This window comes from Astyanax mexicanus, chromosome 5 (genome assembly GCF_023375975.1).
Source record: "Astyanax mexicanus isolate ESR-SI-001 chromosome 5, AstMex3_surface, whole genome shotgun sequence".
Taxonomy (NCBI): Eukaryota; Metazoa; Chordata; class Actinopteri; order Characiformes; family Acestrorhamphidae; genus Astyanax; species Astyanax mexicanus.
In genome coordinates this window covers 47,150,138-47,170,558 of record NC_064412.1, presented here as the reverse complement: position 1 = coordinate 47,170,558, position 20,421 = coordinate 47,150,138, and the positions used below count along the sequence as shown (strand labels likewise).

General features: G+C 37.5%; 1 protein-coding gene across 1 annotated transcript; it reads right to left on the bottom strand.

Moving 5' to 3' along the window:
* Positions 1 to 512: 512 nt before the first annotated feature.
* tomm70a (translocase of outer mitochondrial membrane 70 homolog A (S. cerevisiae)) lies at positions 513 to 19,758 on the bottom strand. The gene is made up of 12 exons (XM_022685319.2): positions 19,357 to 19,758; positions 14,209 to 14,382; positions 13,855 to 13,981; positions 13,203 to 13,312; positions 12,957 to 13,105; positions 12,325 to 12,532; positions 9,733 to 9,867; positions 8,324 to 8,431; positions 6,876 to 6,992; positions 6,691 to 6,788; positions 6,473 to 6,595; positions 513 to 5,189 (listed from the first exon to the last, which is right to left on the bottom strand). Exons 1-12 carry the CDS (start codon positions 19,741 to 19,743, stop codon positions 5,036 to 5,038), a joined length of 1,890 nt encoding a protein of 629 aa, XP_022541040.2. The 5' UTR covers positions 19,744 to 19,758; the 3' UTR covers positions 513 to 5,035.
* Positions 19,759 to 20,421: the final 663 nt, after the last annotated feature.

Genomic DNA, 20,421 nt, shown 5'->3' with positions numbered 1-20,421 from the left:
CTGAAATAACAGAAAGCTGCAGAGCTTTCAGACCTTAAATAATGAAAAGAAAACATCAAAGAAAACATTTTCATATTATAAAGTTTTAAGAGTTCAGAAATCAATATCTGGTAGAATAACCCTGGTTTTCACAGTTGTTATGCATCTTGCCATTATGTTCTCCTCCACCAGTCTTAAACACTGATTTTGGATAACTTTATGCACTTTCTGGTGCAAAACATTAAGCAGTTCAGCTTGGTTTGATGGTTTGTGATCATCTATCTTGCTCTTGATTATATTCCAGAGGTTTTTAATTAGGTAAAATCAATCTCTAATTTTTTCCCCAGAGCTGTATGTTATATATTTTAGGCACCTCTTGCTTAGGTTACAGCTTTGCACATCTCTAAATTTTCCCAGTCAGCTTCATGAATGACTTGAGTATTCATTAACAATGTAGGAAAAAAACAATACAATCATTGAATAAGTACTAATTGAGTAATTGATTGGTACTGTATATATTGTAGTAGTCAATATCCATCAAGTTTTGTTTCTTTATTTTACTTTACATTACAATTACACAAGAAAACATTACCAACATTACTTTTTCCATCAACACATTTTCTTTCCCACATTTGTTAAATTTCAGTATGAGGGCACTGATTGTACACAGCCACATTTCAAAAGTTTCATAGTCAAACAAATGAACAAACAGGCTACATTCACACAGAACCCCATAACTTATTTATGCAATGCTCATAAAACATTATTATAAACAGGTCTTATTAAATCATTTTCAGACATGCAGCAGCCTGGAATGATTGATTTCTCCCCAAAATGCTTAGCTTTGAGTTGCAAATTCAGTTCATTTAGCTAAACTCATCACAGAACAAGCAAACTCAACCCAACAGGCAATACAGGAAATTTTACATGCGTTTATATGCTTTCTCCTTTTTCACTGCAAACATAAATTTCTAAACATGTCAGCTTTTAATATACACTCATATACTCTTATTTTCTCAAAGTTTTAACTTATTTTAAAGCTTATTTGAGCTGAACAAAATATGCTCATCCTTAAAGAAACAATTGCAAAAACAGATGCCCCCAGAAGAAAGTGTTGGATTTTAATGCTATTCAGAAGGAAGATAAAAGTTACCAGGGTCAATAAATGATTATAATTGTGGACTGAGATGAGTAATATTTACTGAGCTACACATTCAGACATAGTGTGTAACACTGCAACATGCCAGAGGATGGATTTGTAGAGATTCTCAATTCATCCCATGCACCTACAACATTCTCACACAGTTCCTGCGGATTGTGCGGTAGGGGTGGATCGTTGAGTGCAGTGTCCAATAACACCCCAAACATTTTCTATCAGAGATAGCTCTGGAGATGCAGCTGTATAATCAAAGTAAGCTCTTGGTATGGCAGCAGTGTGTGGACGAGCATTGTCCTGTTGGATTAGTGCACCGTGTTCAGTAAAGGTAGGGCCACTGGCTGCAAGTTACATATTAAACTAAATTAAACCCCACACCATGACAACATGCCTTCTGAACATGTGATGTGTGACAACAAACCAGATTCGTTTGTTGTCTACATCAAGAAAAAGAAAGGCCTTTTCACTGAAAATGATATGAAGTTATTCTGAGTTATTCCCCGACAGTCTGGCACAACTAATCAAAGGGGTTTTATTCCTGTTGGTTATTCCTTCTGGGAACAACTAGTTTTTAATGATGGGTGCATATAGGGCCATATTAATATTGGTAACTATTTTCATTTACGCTTTAATATTAACAGAAAATCAATTCAACAGGAGTGCTCATCCCCTCCCTAATGGTCAATGGTTCTCACTGGCTCTTCCAAGCATTGGCTGCCTAGTTATGCTGCACTAATTGGTGGAAGTTAAAAAAGAGGCATAGTCTGACTTCACATGTATGAAAGGAGGCATGTTCTGGAGTCATAGGGAGAGTTCCAATGAGTGGGCAGGTTATTTGGCTTAGCTAAACTGAAGAAAAAAAAAACATTCTGGAAACTTCTAAATTGGTGAAATGCTTCATGGTGGTGCACTGACATCAGCCATCAAATAGGATGTATACATAGATATTACTATAACGTATGTTACAGCTATAAGGAAAAGTGTGAAAGCCCTTTATTTTGTAAAATGTTTATATATGCAAACGAACGCTACATATAATCTCAGGACGTCCCACGTCCAGTTCACATCCAGGTTGAGATAAGGCTACAAGCTCAAGAGTTAAAAAATAAAATAAAACAGAAAACAGACCAAAAAAACAGAATCGATGACGCACTGTAATATTTCATTATTTGCTATTATTATAATGAGGACAAATTGCCCACAATCTACATCAGACAGCCACCTTCAGCCTTGTTTGCAGGGATGTCATAAATAAGAAAACCTGGGCTGCTACAGACTAAAATCATATTTGATTGTTTTTATTGACAAATTCAGGTTCTGTTTAGGATCTGACAGCTAAATCAATGCTGCCTTTGCTGTGGATCGACACTCTGCTCCAACTTCTGGTGCGATTGATGATCCGGGGAACATAGCATGCAACAGTAGGTCACCCCTAGTAGTGATACTAGGGGTTCAGCAGATACATGTGTTATCTCACATGGCAGGACTTTTTTTTTCAGCAGGATAATGCTCACCCACACACAGCAAGAGTTTGCCAGGAATGTTTCCACTACGGTGCAGCATTTCCTTGTTCTGACAGATCTCTAGATTGATCACCAATCCAGCATTTATGGGAGCACCTAGGGAGCAGCCTTAGTAACCTATCAGTGTAGAACAGGATCTACAGGCCCAGCTGTAGCAACATCTGTGGGTAAATGTGCTGCAGGATCCATACAGAACCTGTAATACTCCATACCCAACATTCTCCATCTCACTTTGTATCCAGATTAGAAGCTCCAACAGGGTTTAAACTAGCGCCTCCTTTCAATTACAGTATTGTTTACACCAATACACTCATCCTTTCACTATAATATTGTAATCACTCTAATATATCATTGACACAAAGTCCAGTACATTACAAATATCCCCTTTTCTGTACGTTATTTTTTTTGTCAATGAATGCAACGGGTTTCTGTGTTGATTTCTGAATTTCTGTACATTAACTAGAGGACTAGAGGGTTATTGCATATTTTTTTGCTGTGTTCATAGTATTGTTTGATTTTAGAGCATGTATTTAATTTAAATTGAACTTTGGTTGGTTGTACTTGCTTTCCCATTGTGGCAAATACATACACATGAAAAAAAGAGATGCTACTTTAATGAATTAATTAAAAGTATAAAACATCCTGTCCCAAGTTTTGAATGCACTGTAAACTTACCGCAAAAGTAGACTGATTATTAAGGCGTTCATAATCAAAGATATCATCACACTAGCTGAATGCCATAACACTACATCAAAATTACAGCGGAGAGTCGTAACATTTATTTATAAAGAGAAATCTCACTCATGCTGTACAGAATATAAAAAAAAAAATCCCACAGTCCCAAAATTAATGAATAAAAGGAAAATGAAGAAAAATATAATCAAAAACAGACAAGTAAAATGAATTCACTTTATGGCCCAAATTTAAAGTCATGTGACATTAGTTCCCCGTTTAGAAATAAAATGTCAGTAATGGCAAAAACAACCCACTGACAGACGTCTTTTAACACACAGCTTACACACATTCAGACAAACACACTGTTACGTCCCGTAAAAGAACGTCTACAATCAAACCCTACGAGATATATATTTATTATATATATATATATATATATATATATATATATATATATATATATATAACGGTGGCAGAACTCTGTGCTAAGGAGAATATCGGAACATCTGGAACATCACAGAACAAAAAAGGAAAACAAAAATAAACTGAACTGAAATTTTTCACATTTTTCATTCTCCATTTTTAAACAGCGTGCACAAAATTTAGTGTCCCCATAAACAAAGAAAAACAGAAATAAACAAAAAAATATACAAAAAACAAAACTAACCTCCATCAATTATTAAAGCTATCCAGTCATCACTTCGATTTACTCTAGGACTTTTATTTTAACACAGTTTGGAATTATGATGAGACTTAGATTTAGACTAAGATTTACAAAGGGCACATAACTAACGAAGGAAGCAAAGCAGTGAAATACGCAGATACAGTACGCATGCTTTAATGAGGAGGATAAGCCAAACCAGATCGGGCCATGGGCTAAACCACAGCCCATCACTCTGAGGCTGTGAAGTGAGGGTGGGTGATATGATGTTTTGGTGTATTGTGATATTTTTATATAATTGTTATCGCATCATGGATTTCGTTACTGGGTAACATTTTATAATTAAAGGTATATTAATTAACAGGACATAAAACTCAAATCTTAACTAAATATTTATTGGCAATAGTTAGCATTATTAATCATTACAACATTTTAATTTTTTTTTAATTCATTATTAATTAACAGGATTAACAACATTCTTAAGCATTAAAAATATAGTAATGTATAATAATGTCTCAACTTTGACCAATTAATATTTCCCTTGTTCTTAGAGGCTACTTCTGAGTAGTATACCTCCCAGTGAATAGATACCATACTTTAAGAATCTTTCACCCCTGTGCCATTTTAAGTGCAATTATGCGTACCACGATAATTATTGTCCATGGTGAAAATATCTATAAATATCACAATACCTTAACACTATTGTGTTTTTCTTACCATATCGGCCAGCCATACTATGATGCCTTCAGCAATTTTGATCTCAGTTTTTGCCTGATATCAACCTAAACAACTTTAATTTCTTCATCTCACATGAATACTGATCTATACATTCCCAGTTTTAAATCAATAATATGAACTAGTAAACAACAGATCAGGCACTCACACACCCACCCACAGATCTGCCCCTCCCTCCTGATAATGGATTAACATCTTAGAATTCTTCAGAAAATAAAAGAACTCAAACTGTAGCGGATGTGGGATGTGCGTACTCAGGCTGAGCAGAAGACTAAGGATTCAGGATTCAGGGATTAGAGGGCGGAGTTACAGTGTCGGGGGCTTGAGCCCGTACTTTCTGGCCACCTCAGTCTGGGCGTAGGCAGCATCACAGAGAGAGTAGAGGTGGGCCATCTCCATCTCGGACTTGGCCAGGTTAATAGCCTTGTTGAACATGTCGATGGCCTTGTCAAGGTTTCCTCTGTGAGGGAAAAACAGATACATTTAGGCCAATTAAAAGGCTTCTTAAAGCGACACTTTCCATAGACCCCACCAAGTGACGCTGCTAATTATAAACACACTAGAACAGTGTATTAATGTTCTTCTACTGCTAGGGGTCATTAGAAAAAAATATATACATAAATGTAAACACATATAAAAATACAAATAATTGCATTCAGAAGGAAATGTCAGTTTAGGGGGTAGGTCTGGGGGATGCAGCGGACCATGGCAGAGAATCTTTGCATCTTTTTTAAGCAAAATGCAGCAGTATGTGGATAAGCATTGTCCTATTGGAATGGTACACTGTACTGTGTGTTCAGAAAAGAAACGTCTAAGATGGACCCAACACATAGTAGTGCGTGCTGGAGACATGTTCTGGCTCTGCCCTAAACTACAGATTTTTTGGAAGGATGTGTATGATGCTCTTAAAGGAGTGTTCCAACAGGATATCCCACAGATCCTACAGTGGCATTACTGGGAGTTATTCCCGATGGTGTGGTCGGGAGGTCCAAAAAATATTTACTTGGATTATTATTTACAGTAGCTTTGAAATGCATTACAATTAAATGGATGAACCCAGACCCCTCAACATACAATCTATGGATACAAAAGCTATGGGATGTTCATCAGATGGAACAAATAACATATACACTAAGGCTTCAAAAACGGATCTTTACCAAGCGGTGGGGCACTGTTGAGCATCTATTTATACAATAGGGAATTTTACTATGTGTGTTAGCGGTACTATTGGTGTTCTTTGTGGTCCATCTCTTATTTGTACATTTCTTTTTGAATGCTCAGTGTGTATGTGACTGTGAACTATTCAGGAGTGAATTTTTATTTATATTTTTTTCATTTTATTAATATCTTTTTTTTGCATTTATCTTGTACTTTTTTATATACTGCTGTAAAATTGATGCGAATAATGCAAAATACTGGAAAAAGGAATATATGGAATTGTATTTGTATTACATTATATTGTACTATGTAAAAAAAAAAAATAAGTTAATGTTGCAGCATTACACATGTGTTACACACTACTACTGTATGTACAGCTTAACAAATACTACCCATATGAGTCTAAATTAAAAATAATTTATCATTCTTGGTAACTTTTACATTCTTAGTAAATAGCATCGTAATTTCATCGTAAGTTCATCCATGATATTTTGCCAAAAGCTTATTTATACATAAAAAAAAGAACTTAAAGAATTAAACAATGGCACCCTTAAAAGAGGTCCTGTAACACACTGAGGGGTGTACCTTTGGACTTCAATGGTTCCCATAGTTTCATAGGCAAAGTCACATTTGTTGTCAATCTCGATTGCCTTGCTAATAAGATCCAGACCCATGTCTAAATCCTGCTTCCACTGGAGCTGCAGCAGACTGATAAAAAAAAAAAGACAGACAGAAAGGGTTAGAGAGTTGTTACACGAGAGCTGTTTTTAAAGCTCTACTGCACTGCTTGGGTTAAAACTGACCCTTTATGGACGTATGTCGTGGCATTATCTGGCTCCAATTCAATACACTTATCATACATCTCATCAGCTTTCCCGAACTGCTGCTGATCAGTCAGAGCCTACACAGGTGCACAGAAACCAGACAAAAACAATTAAATAAAAGAAAGATGAAGAAAATAATTAATAAACATTGTCAGTGTGCCTACCTGTGCATAAAGAGCATATCCCTCTGCACACCTGGGAAACCTCCTGATCACGTCTTCAAACCCGTCCATGGCTGTCTGGACCTGAGACGGGTTGTTTCCAGTGTAGGCCTGTCTATACTGTAATTCAGAGACACAACACTTTCAGATCAAAAACACAAAGGCCCTTTCAGATATATCCAGAGATTAATAAATACAGAGGTGTCTGTGTTTTGGTCTCTCATCCACATAAAATGAAAAATGTAAAAGTTCTGTTTTCAGTAGTGTCATGTGAATGTGTTGAAGCATACAGGTGCATCTAAAAAAAATTAAATACCATTGAAAAGTTACTTTATTTCAGTAATTCAGTTTAAAATGTAAAACTCTTATAGATTTATTACACAGAGTGATCTATTTTAAGGGTTTATTTCTTTTAATGTTGATAATTTGGGCTTAAACCCAAAAATCAGTGTCTTAGAAGATTAGATTATTATATAAGACCAATTGGTACTTTTGGCAGTGTGGAGAGTGTGCCAAGTCCTGCTGAAAAATGAAATCCATATCCCCAAAAAAGTTGTCAGCAGAGGGAAGCATAAAGTGCTGTAAAATTTTGTGGGAAAACACTGCACTGACTTTAAACTTGATTAGGACTGGACAATAAGTCAATATCAGTATTTATTGCGATAAGAAATGTTTCAATAACGGTGATATCATTTTTGTCGTATATCGATATGTATTATTTACAGGATCTGCCACAGACAGGAATTTTTTACTGGCGTCAGCTCGCCGCAGAGCTGAACACAGTCAGCCCCCGTAGCCGGGCTACGTCAGTGCGTGATGACGTAATCACACAGGCACGTAGCCAGATAGGCTAGGCTAGGCTAGGTCAAAATAGCTAGGCTAGGCTACGCTCGGGTCCGCTCCGCTACGCATCTAAAATGTCTCGCCAAACGGAGCTGAGACGAGCGGATCCAAGGCTAGGGTAGACTCGGTTCGGTCAGCCGCGGGTCCACTCGCTTATCCGCGGGTCTGCTCGGAAGATAATTCTTAAAAACATTCATGTACACCCACACACCCCCCCCCGCACACACACCCGCACACACACCCACACCCACCCACCCCCACCCACACCCAACCCCCCTACACCCACACACACCCGCACACCCAACCCCCCTACACCCACACCCAACCCCCTACACCCACACACACCCGCACACACACCCGCACACCCAACCCCCCTACACCCACATCCAACCCCCCTACACCCACACACACCCACACACACCCCCACCCACACACACCCACACACACCCACACACACCCACACACACCCACACACACCCACACACACCCACACACACCCACACACACATTTTGAATTAATATTGTAAAATTATATTCTCTGTGTGAAGAGCTGAATAATGAACGGCTAAAGATTTGGGTGCCCAATGTCGCCCCCTGCTGGTACTTACCAAAGCAAAGCACTTCTGTGCCTGTGCAAGGGCGGAGTCTGGCCTGAGCAAGATACACTCATCAAAATCTGCCACCGCCTCCTCTACTTGATCCAGCAGGATCTTCAGCTGAGGTACAAAGAAGAATTTACATCAACATCAATTGTTAACATAGTTTAAATGCAGAAAATCATGTGTGTAAGTAACAATTATTAATAATAACTACAATACTAAATTCTAAAAGACTTCTAAAAGAATTCTGCCTTTGGCTACTTTAGTTTCACACACTGCTGACACAAATTTGCAAATGCATACAGCTTTTCTATTGCCTTTAGAAAAGTTCTGCCAATAGAATAGGACTTTCTGAAGCAGATAAACAACCATAAACTGACTGTCACCTTGCCTAAATACAGGTGTGAGGTAGAGGGGAATAAATCTTGGGTTGGGAGGTAGAGCCAGGTGTGAGGTAGAGGGGAATACATTTTGGGTTGGGAGGTAGAGCCGGATGGGAGGTAGAGGGGAATAAATCTTGGGTTGCTGAATTTAAATCCTCACAGAAATGCTGTGAATCCAGAATCTAGTAGAAAGTCTTTTTTAAACAGTGGAAAATGTTAATCCACCAAAAGCAGGATGAACTCCATATCCTTGATTTCAGAAGAAACTATGGATGGATGGCACCAGGTGTCCCAATACTTTTGTTCATACAATGTATATAATTTGATAGTCTTGGCTAAAGAATGACAGTTAGTATACAAGTTTTTTTGTTAGGGAGTTAACTTACTGAAATGAATAATGTGTCATAATGCTCACAGTAATTTAAATAGGGAAATTTTTGTTCTCGCCAGATAAGCTTCTACTAATTACCTAATTCTGTGAAGTGAAGCATTTCAGTCTAAATATCCTCACATAAATCAGAAAAGGATGTGTAAACACGGAAAGGGCATTTAACTAGCTTATCATGAAAATAATAAGAAATACCATAGAAATTGCACTATTAAGCTGATATTCCACCAATAATTGGCATAAAAAAATGTTTCAGCTAAAAATCTAGGAGTGTGACCAAATATTAAAATTGAGATATTGTATTGGTGCTCTATACTTCCTAAGACTCACCTCCCAATTTGACGTACCACAGTTACCGCTTTATTACTCTACATGGTGCCACTGAATTGTGCAAATAAATAAGGTAAACCTGTGGTCAAGAATATTGGTTATTAAATTCTGTGAAACTGACCAATAAATCCATAATTCCATATATTTGCTTATTTAGGAGTATTTTATCCTCTTCAGAAACACATGATTTGAGGCAGTTGTTAGAAAAAGAATAAAGCACTCTGTTTAAGAGGACTATGTACAGGTTCTAAAGTGCAAAAAGAACCATAAACCTGACAGTTCATGAGACAGAGTGTGAGTAAGGTCAGCGCTGTTACCTGTCCTCGGTGGTGGTACACGTCGGCGTTACGGGAGTCGATTTCAGCCGCCATGTTAAAGTCCTGGGTGGAGAGGTGGGGCTGCTGCTGCTGCATGTACATACTGCCACGCTTTATCAGAGCGTTAGCCCGCAACTGTAACACACCACAGAGCACAGAGAGAGAGGTTTAGATAATAGGAGCAGGTACATTTAAAATCAGTTTCATTTGTTTACCCCAAATTAATTTTATTTTGCATCATTTAAATAAAAAACAACAAACAGGGTTCATACCATTTTTAACCAATATATTTTCTTGATTTCTTCATGACTTTTCAATGCCTTCAAAGCTTGTTTTAAAATGAAAACAATAGTCAACATTAATTATAGTAGGCCTAAAATTAATCTTCTAAAAATGCTGACACACAATCTTCATTAATAAAATGTGTGTCAGATCCTGAGAGCTCCATTGTGTAGGGCTAAATTACTAAATTAACTCTAAGCTAAAGTATTTGTTAGCTAAAATAGATTTTCTCCACTGATAAACTGAAACAAATATTTGTAGACCAAATTTCCATGACTTTTCCAAAATGTTCTAGATATTTTTTATTATTATTTTTTTTTTGTAACTTTTCCAGGCCTAGAAACTTTTTCAGGTTTTTCATGACTGTACGAACCCTGTTTAAGCAGGAGAGCATATGAAACCTAAGTTGGGAGGGGCTAAATAGTCCAATTACTGAATAGTCCAAACAGTGTTCTGCTACGCTTGTATATTATATACTATAATATATATATCTACATTTTGTCCATATTACATGCATTTAAAAAGTTTACATAATATACTGACAGAATTTGTCAGCAATTTTTTTATATTAACCTGCACTAAGACACTTGCACATACAAATTTTCAAGAAGAGAGGTCTCCAAAATCACAAAACTTAGACTTTGCTTTAAATAAATCAACTACAATTATTAAAACTATAGCATGATGACGTATTTAAACATTAATATAAATCCAAATCCATTGACCTATACACCCATAGATAAGGCGCTCAGTTTATCTGTAAGAATGTTTTTTTTTTAAATTAGCAAAACACATTTGCAAATTAATAAATGCACATTTACAGCCAAAAACAATTGTACACAATAAACAATGGCATACAAATATGACTTTATACATCTTTATGAACAACTCATCTGGAGTACATTATTAAACCCTTATTAGTAACTCTCTTACAGAGCAAAGTATGAGGACCAAACTAGGGTTTTATTTTTGTACCTGTGTGTACACTTTCATTTTGACATTTTTGAATTCGTTAGATTCATAGATTATATTCCTTTAGCATTTTGAGGATAGTTTAGTTAGTTATTTTCTTATTTCATATCTATTTTTCAATTTTTATTAAATGTTGTTACTAGCTTAGCTTCTAGCTTGTTGCTGCCTTCTATCTTATTTGGCATTAGAAATACTCACTGGTCTTTTCAATGAATGTTGATTCACTCATTTTTTTGGCTGTATCTAACTATTTTAATACAGACAATGTGTGTTTTTTTTATCGGGTGCGGAGAGCTCATTTGCATGTTTGAATGGTTTGTCCTGTAGGAAAACGCACGCGATTTTTAAATGCTGACACTGTTGTCTGACTGGCAGGCAATAGAAGAAGCGCGAAGTGCGCACACATTAATCCACCTGCGGAGCTTTAAACGTGCGGATGAGTTCACGCTCGGGTTCAGGCAGACAATCTAAACTCTAGTATGCAGAACTATATTTTTATTGCTATTAATTTTCCATTCTTTTAAATAGCAGGATTTTTATTTCTCTGCCCGGACCCGACCCGGCCCAAGGAAAGTAATGGAAAATCTCGGGTCAAATCCAGGCTCCAGGAAATAGTCTGTGATGTATTCATCTAATTTCTAATAATATTTTTATTTTATATAAAGCTATGGCCTGATAATCACCATATAGCTAACTAACAAAGTATTATTTTTAACGAAAACGAATGAAAAAATTTAAAATGAAAGTGAAAGTTCTCCTTAACTGAGACTAATAAAAACGGTAATTAAAAGAAAAAACTAAAACGAACTGAAATTTCAGATTGAATTGGAAATTTATTTATAAGCGCTGTTTCCACTACAGCAGTTTAACAGCGGGTGTTGTTGTGCCGTTTCTGTTCGCGAAGGGGAGCCGGATTCTGCGTGGGTCAGATTTCGGCAGCGCGGTGCAGCGTGCAGAGCGCCTCGCAGTCCGCGGAATTACTTATATTTACAGAGCTCGAGCTAGCGCCGAAACAATGACAGAAAACCCTGAGGAAACTGCAGAATTCTGTATGGGATTAGAATATGAGCACGAAGGAGATTTAAAAAGAAAAAAAAAAAACTGTTTTGTAGAGAAACAGAATATCAGTGAGCTCCAACTGCTTACCACTCCCACTGCTCTTTCATTGTGGATGCACAGAATGTCTTAAATGTCCCGTTTTTTAATGTGCAGATTTGGCACGTTGCGTGGTTAATATACCGTCACTATTTTACAATACAGTCACCATTTTTAAATACCGTGGTATACCGAAATACCGTCATACCGTCCAACCCTAGACCAAACTCATTCAAAACCTACCTTGACATTGGCATCCTGCATGTTGATGACTTTGTCCAGGTCGGGCTGGGCCGCAGTGGCGTTTCCAATCAGCAGGTAGAATGTGGCTCTGAGCAGCAGGGCCTCTGCAGTGTACCGCCCCCTCGACTCAACCTCTTTAGTGCATTCGCTAATGATCTTATCATAGTTCTCCTCCTCCATGTACTGCTTTGCCTTCAGGTAGCCCGAGCTGCACAATAACAGAAGGCTTAATAATGATTTCAGTATCAAAAGTAACAGTTATGGGTGTTTTTTTTTTATGTACACTAAGACTGCTGCATCTGATTCACTCATACCAGCACAACACACACTAACACCTCATACACCACCACCATGCTAATCACTGCTAATAATAATAATAATAAGGTGGTCATAATGTTTTGCACAATTGTTTTTCTGCCATATAAACAAACTGTAAAGTGCAGGTTATGAATATAACAGCTTAGTGTGAAGGCATAGAGAATTATTAATAAATACAGAATACAGCAAAACACTTCCAGTTTAAGTACATACAGAGTTAAAACACTCCTAAACTACAGGAGTTCAGTGTGGATATGTTAAATAAACTGGGAGGATGAGAACGAGGTTAAAGGTTAATGGTACATAACACTAACCTCCCTGTGACCTCAGCAGCCTCGCCCTCTTTATCCTTATCCTCGTCCTTCTTCTCTCCCTTCTGAAGAGGCTGAGAGATGATGTCATCAGTGAAGGAGCTGAAGTAGGACTTGATGAACTGTGGAGACGGCATCAGCGGCTCCCGGTTCTACACAAACACAAACAGTCTGAGTCTCTATAAATAGAAATTAACCAAATACAAAAGAGCCTCAAAACCTTATCTGATCTATCCTCAGCATTCACACCTTGTATTTGTCTTTGGCCTTCTCCTTCCCCAGCTGTTTCAGAACTTTGTCTGCCAGCAGCATGCTCTGCTGGTTCTGAAAGGCCTCGAGAATACATACAGCAGTCACATCTATAAAAGAAAGTACTGTTAGATAGATGGAAACATGTCCCAAGTGGGACTGTCACAATGTTTATATTATCAACTTATTGCAAAATACGTGGATATGACCGTAATCTTTTTTGCTGACTTAAATGTTGACAATTTGTTCCAATTATGCCCCCAAGAGTATTTTGACAGTCAAATAACATATTAAAGTTATTTTAACTACAATTCACTCAATTACCAAATAACACCTAAATTTTCAGCCTTTTTTACGTTTAGTTTAAGTTTGTTTTATTTTTTTTGCTTCCCATAAGTGAAGACATCTTGTTTAAAATTAGCTTTCCATTTAATATTAATGACTATAAACACAAAGAGCTCTTCAACATTAGCGGAATAAAAAAAAGGGGAGACAAATGTGAGACATTAGTTTTAACTTAGTTTTTTGTGGTATTGCTTAATTTGTATTACAGACATTTATTTTGACCCTTTCATTCAGTGCCTTTTTTTTTTTTTTACCAGTAGCACACTTTCTACAAATTAGAAAAAATGGACAAAAACAGGACTCTAACCTTCTAGACACTCCTTCTTGTTGTCCAGTCGTTCCAGGGCTTTGGCACGTCTAAACAGTGCTTTAACATAGCGAGGGTTCATCTCTACCGCCTGAGAGCAGTCCTGCACCACCTCTGTCCACTTCGCCTGTAATCACAAACATACAGTATTCATGGACAGTGCAACATTTCAACTCCAAAAACATGGGATGGGAATTGGTATTGTGACTTTGACACACCCCATAGAAGATACAGAATGTCCCATCCTCTGGCACCCACTACCAGGCCTTGTGCCTGACACACATGCACGTGCACACACTCACACACACAAACACATGCGTGTGCAGACACGCGCGCACCATATAGGTCTCCCACCTGCTGCTCATAGGCTGCGGCTCGGTTCTGGTAGAAGGTGGACAGGTCACTCTTCTGTTCTCTGGGACACATGCTGATTGCCTCGGTGTAACACTGAATGGCCTGCTCGTATTTACCAGCCTTGAAGTATTTGTTGCCCTTGTTTTTAGCAGCCTGTGCCCGATCCAGAGGGCTCTGCATAGTGGGAAACAGAAACACATCAACAAAATTACAAGAATGCAACAAATACTGGGTAGCTGAAATTATTCATCATAAATCAAAATATATTGAATAAATTTACACTGAACAATGACTAACTTAGATATTTTTTAACACTACTGATGTAAATTCATAATTACAATAGCACTGCTGTGGTAAATGTAATGTGCTTTGTGGGCAGGTCTGCTGGAATATTAAAAATGTTCAGGGTTGTATAGTTGCACCATGCCTGGTATAAGGTATCAAGCCGTAGGTTAAATGATTCATTAACAGGAGGATAACAGGATCATGTCATTATTTGCATTTGCATGTATAATATTTGTGAATTTTGTCTAGATAAATTCCAAACAAAGGAACACCGATAATTCATTAGCGGAATAGATTAGTGGGGATCATAGCACTGTGCTCCATATGCTGAGTGTGTCCCTAATCTGAACAGTCACTTAACCTTCAGCTTTCGCATTAGCATAAAATAATGACAAAATTTAAAACACAAAGAATGTGATAAAATACCTTTTTTTTATCTGCTTGTATCAACAGACATAAACAATCAATTACTGAACCAGATAATTGAAATTATTTTTGACTGCCCATTCGCTAAAAAACGAACTGGTAAAATACATGTAATAGGAAGCAATGTAATAGTAATAAGGCAATAATTTTGACCATTTTCATTATTTTTGCAACTACACTAGAGATGTGCACCCACTACCAGCAGATAAGCCTTCACCTCCAACATAGCACAAAATAACATTTCTTCCAAAGTAAACATTAAATAATTACCTAGACTACATATACTAATGGATCCTGTCCTATAGGAAGATTAGGGTGGGTGTGAAGAGAGAGGGATAAGCCCACACCCCCATCTCTGACTCCGCCTCCTGTCTCAGGTCTGCAGACAGACAGCTTTAGTGAAATCCCACTTACAGTGATCTGAGCTAATCCCCACAGCCTCCTGAGTCACAGCGACCCAACGCTAACGCCACTGTTTCAGAACAGCGTGATATCACACACAGCACCGATTTACATTCAAGATACAGAAATCCACCAGTTACATATTACATAATCTTTCTCTAAATTTCATAGACCCACAATAACAGCAGTAAGATGACTGATGTTAGGTTCACACATCATAGGTTCTGTGAATTGGCAAAAATATGACAATATTATGTGCATCATGATAAATGACCTTCTATTCAATATAAATTAGAATATACTGAGATACTGTAGGCAAAGTGACATACTGCAATTGTTTAAAGAGGCTCAAACCCTAAACCATTTTAATAGCTGACATGTGTTCCTTTGAAGTAATGAAACAACCTGCTTCCATTTTTAAACATTTCACAACCTTTAAAAAAATGCTTTCATTGTGGTAATTTCTGCCTCTGCGGTGCCCTCACATGTTCAGCGGTGCTATAGGCGTGGATGATGTTTCCGTGTATTGTGGTATGAAGACACTCACAATATGCAAATCAATCAATCAATAATACCTCACCCGCTGGTTACGTCCAACCATCTGTCTCTCACCGCTATCAGAGGCACATAGCCCAGCCCAATCAGCTTTTCCTCCCTCCCTGCCCCAAAACCCATACATCACTGCAGTGCACCTAAACTACTCTTCCCATTTATTTATTTATTTATTTTCTTTTTTTTTTTTTTTCAAATTTTAGTTCAGGGTGGAGCCAGCTAAAATCAGTGAGTGTAGTTATTCTTTAAATTATTATATTATAGATAATACTGTCCTAGTATAAAAACTGCCATATTTATGAAATGGCATAAAAGGAAAGTTTACATTTACATCTATTCAGAACAGTGCAAATCACCTCAACACAGAACAGCACTGCTACTTAGTAGGCGGGGCTAAAACACAACACTACATGAACCACTTTTTAAAAATATGAACTAATAAATAATATCACTACTAACACACTAATCACAACTAATCAATATTGTGTTTTTAAAAATTGATACCAAATTTCACAATACAATATGATATGATAAAAATATTTTACACCCTGATACTTCACAATGTTAAAGTGGTAAGAAGTTGCACTTTTCACACTACGGGTGTGGTTTACACACTACACAACTAATCAGTGACACAGCATCATGAATTACACAATCTTTCACCACATACCAGTCTGCTCTAAAAAATCACGTTCATCATAAAAACACATAAGATCTGTTTGTTTCCTTTTCAAAATAGATGTACGTCAAAAATAAGTGATACAATTCATGTGTGCATTGATTTAGAGCAGAAAAAAAACAGGGAAATCTAAAATCTGATTCCCCTTGGCGATGTGCAGGCGCATCATGCAGCAGTCCAACAGATTGCGGTGCTGCCAATTCTGTATCTACTGTAACTGTAGATTAACCCTTATTTATAAACATAATTAAAAGGGATCTGAGGGAAATTTATTGCACTCATTCTGCAGCGGGACATACCCGCCCTTGAGTGGAAACAGATTCTGTCAGTGAGGAAAAATTCTTAAATAATTAATTAGAAATAATCAGACTAGAGTACAAAGTAGTGTTTAAGTAGGAAAAAAACAATGAAAGACCATGACAGACCACGCCCACTAGTTTCTGCAGTCGTGTAAAGCTGATATTCTTACGCTCTAGTACGTTCATGTGTGTGTAATCCAGTCATTCGTCAGTCAGGAGGAGTTAAGAGTTTTGGTTAAAGCTGATTTTAAGGTCAGTGAAACATCACCCAGTGAACTTTCACTGAACCCGTCCAACATCACCAGTCCCATTATATTCAACAATAACCAGGGCTGTAAGACTCCAAAAATGAAAACGTTTCTCATTAAAACTACAGGAATTTAAAGATTTCACCAGAAGTCAATTAAATAAACAATAATACGGTAGTAACTGAGTAACAAAAATGATGAGTATATGTCATGGAAAATATTCCTTTCAAATGCAACATTCTGTGCATGATATAATTTATCACTGTAGCTAACAGCATATCTTGCAGTGTGACTACTGCACCTGCCCACAGATACAGAAGCTTTAAAGGAGGAAATGAACCACAGCGCAGATCTCACCCTAACCAGCTAAACTACTCCTACTGTTAAACACCACGTTAACAGATAAACAGGGGGTTGAACAGGTAAAATAGAAAATTTGGTAACCTTAAAGCCTTTTCACATCACATCTGATTTTACTGATTAAACAAATATGATTGTCAAGTTTTAAAAATGAAGACGTGCATGTTATTGATGATTTTCAAACTGAATCTGAAACTGACAGACTGTGCCACTCATTAACGTTGTATTTTCAGTAGTGTTGGATGTGTTAAAATCAGCTCCGTCTTCATGGCTGCAGACCAAACAAATGAGCCTGAAGCCACAGCAGCCACTGAGCAGCTGGGGAATGATGTAAGCTACTCATCTCTTTATCTATTTACTTTATAAAGTTACAGTTAACAAAAAAAACTTTTTAGACTTCTGGATGAGGAAATTAAAAAGCAGGAAAATTAGCAGAAAGCACAATGAGCAGAGAAACTGAAAGATTGGAAAGGGCTATGGCATGTTTATCCATTTTTTCAACCAAAAATGTATGAGTGAAAGAGTATGTGTCTGTGTTGGAGAGGGAGAGAGAGAAAGAGAGATAGTAATGAGATTTAATCCATATTTCAGCAGAAGTAAAAAACTATTGACTTCTGAACTCGTCAGTAGCAGTGCAGGGGTAAATAACCCACTAGTACATCACCAGACTGCAAAAGAGAGTAAATTACGGCAGGACACTGGGCCACAGTGGCTCATTAACTCGACAGCAGCTAATTATCAACTGTAAGAGAACCTCTATCAAAACAGCTGGAAACAAAACCATGCTGACAACTCTAATGTGGACAATGTGCTCCAATTTAAACACACATTAAGATGAAATTGATCACAAAACTATTTTTGTTTGAAATATGTATTGTCACAGAAAAAACAGTGATAAACAATATTTTTTAATTTGTGCCACTGATATAATTACAAAGAAATTACACAGACATACAGAGGAACATTAACCTTCACTTTAAACTATTTCTTATACAACAAATGCCAATTTTCCAACTAAAATTGCCCACCTTGTAGTGTAGCTTGCTGTAACAGGGTGTGAAAATAAAGTGATAAAGATGGGAAATATGATTTTTGTAAAGTCTTACTAGGAATGCATGATGGCACTGAAATTATAATGGTAACAGCTGATATTTCAAACTGATAGTTGACTTGTAAGCACAAATCAAATCAGATTTATTGTTGCAACACACAAGTACAGGTGTACAGTTGTGTGCATTATCACACTAAGTACGCAGTAAAACACAATACATAAAACATAAAATAAAAAGTATAAAACATATACTTAAATTACACAATACAATTGGCTGTCACTGGCCATGCTATTTTAAAAAACAGTAATTTAAGATCTTTTTTATTTATTTGTATGTATGTACTTATAAAGATATAAAGACATAACGATCAGGGTGTGTAGTCCCTCTCTGTATATTGGCATTAGCATAAATATACTGTATATGTATAATATTAGATATTGATATCGTACCAGAATTCCCGCATCACTAATTCTTACGGTTGTAAACATGAACAAAATTTTTAAAAATCTTAAATCCCTTTTATACAGTTAGGAGACGTTAAAAGGCGCAGAATTAAAAAAACAGAAATTAGAGCTGAATGATCTTATGCTGGTTCTGGTCATTCCTGTCAACACATAAAACTGTCAGTTAATAAAATATTAATTATCTTATTGATATGTTTATTTATTATAAACCTCAGCAGCGACCTTTACCTATAGCTCACACTGCCCAGAACATTAGGAACACTTTTACACCGTATTCATATTAAAGCTCAGTAACAGCCGCAGCTAATACCGGGTCCGGTACCTGAACCGGGTGGGCGGGCTGACGGTGTGTTAGTTTTAAGTTTTAAAAGCGGCTCTCACCGTGTCCTCGTGCTCGGACTGCGCGGCGGCTCGCGGGCCCTGTACGGGGCTCGCGCTGCCCTCCGGGGTTTTCCGCTCCCCTGCGCGCTTCTCCCCCGCGCGCCTACGGTACCACAGGTACGCGGCGCCGAGCCCCAACGCCACCGGCGCCCCGAACAGCAGCGCGACCTGCCACCGGGGCAGCGCCCCCCCGGCCTGCGGCTCCACGGGCTTCGAAGCAGCCATAGCGCGCGCGGACACCCAGCAGCAGGACAAGCAGTGGCACCAGCACGCACGCGCACCACTTACCGCCCGCAGCGCGCACGCGCACCACCGGAGGGGGCGGGGCAGCGAGCCGCGGAATGCTGGGATACCGGAGGACTCCCACTGCAGATACTTCCGGTGCATCGGTGACGCAGCTTCCGCAGACTTTTATTAATATTATTAACAGTAGAATCAGACAAAACATTGAACAAACACCGATTGTGATCCGTGTTCCCCATTAAGCAGTGAAGGCTCCATCAGAGCTGAAAAAAAAGAAACCTGGAAGGAACAAAAGCTCTTGTGTACCCTGTACTGTCACAAGTGCTATAACATGTAATATTAGGCCTAATTTGTAAGGGGTTCCCATTTTCCTCTGGTCAGACTACTTATAAATTAATATTAAATCGTTACACATTCACCTAGGTCTAATATATTTGGATGGATAGCCACACCAACAGTGAAAGCAGCACTGAGACTCCACTGTCCAAAAAGCTAAGTGACTGTGTGCAGCGGAAAGGATAACATTATTATTTTTTTAAGTTAAACTAAACAAGTAATCTTAGTTTAGTCTAGACTTAAAAATGGAGTCCTGAACATTTTCAGGAAGGTTATCCCTATATTTGTATTATTATTATTATTATTATTATTATTATTATTATTATTATTATTATTATTATTATTATTATTGTAAAGTATAGGAAACTCCAATCATAAAGTTGCATTCTTTATACATTTTTAAGACTACAGAGCAAGCAGCATAATTTTTAATAAATAAAATTTATTACAATAATAATCTGTATTAACAATAATCAAATATGCCAA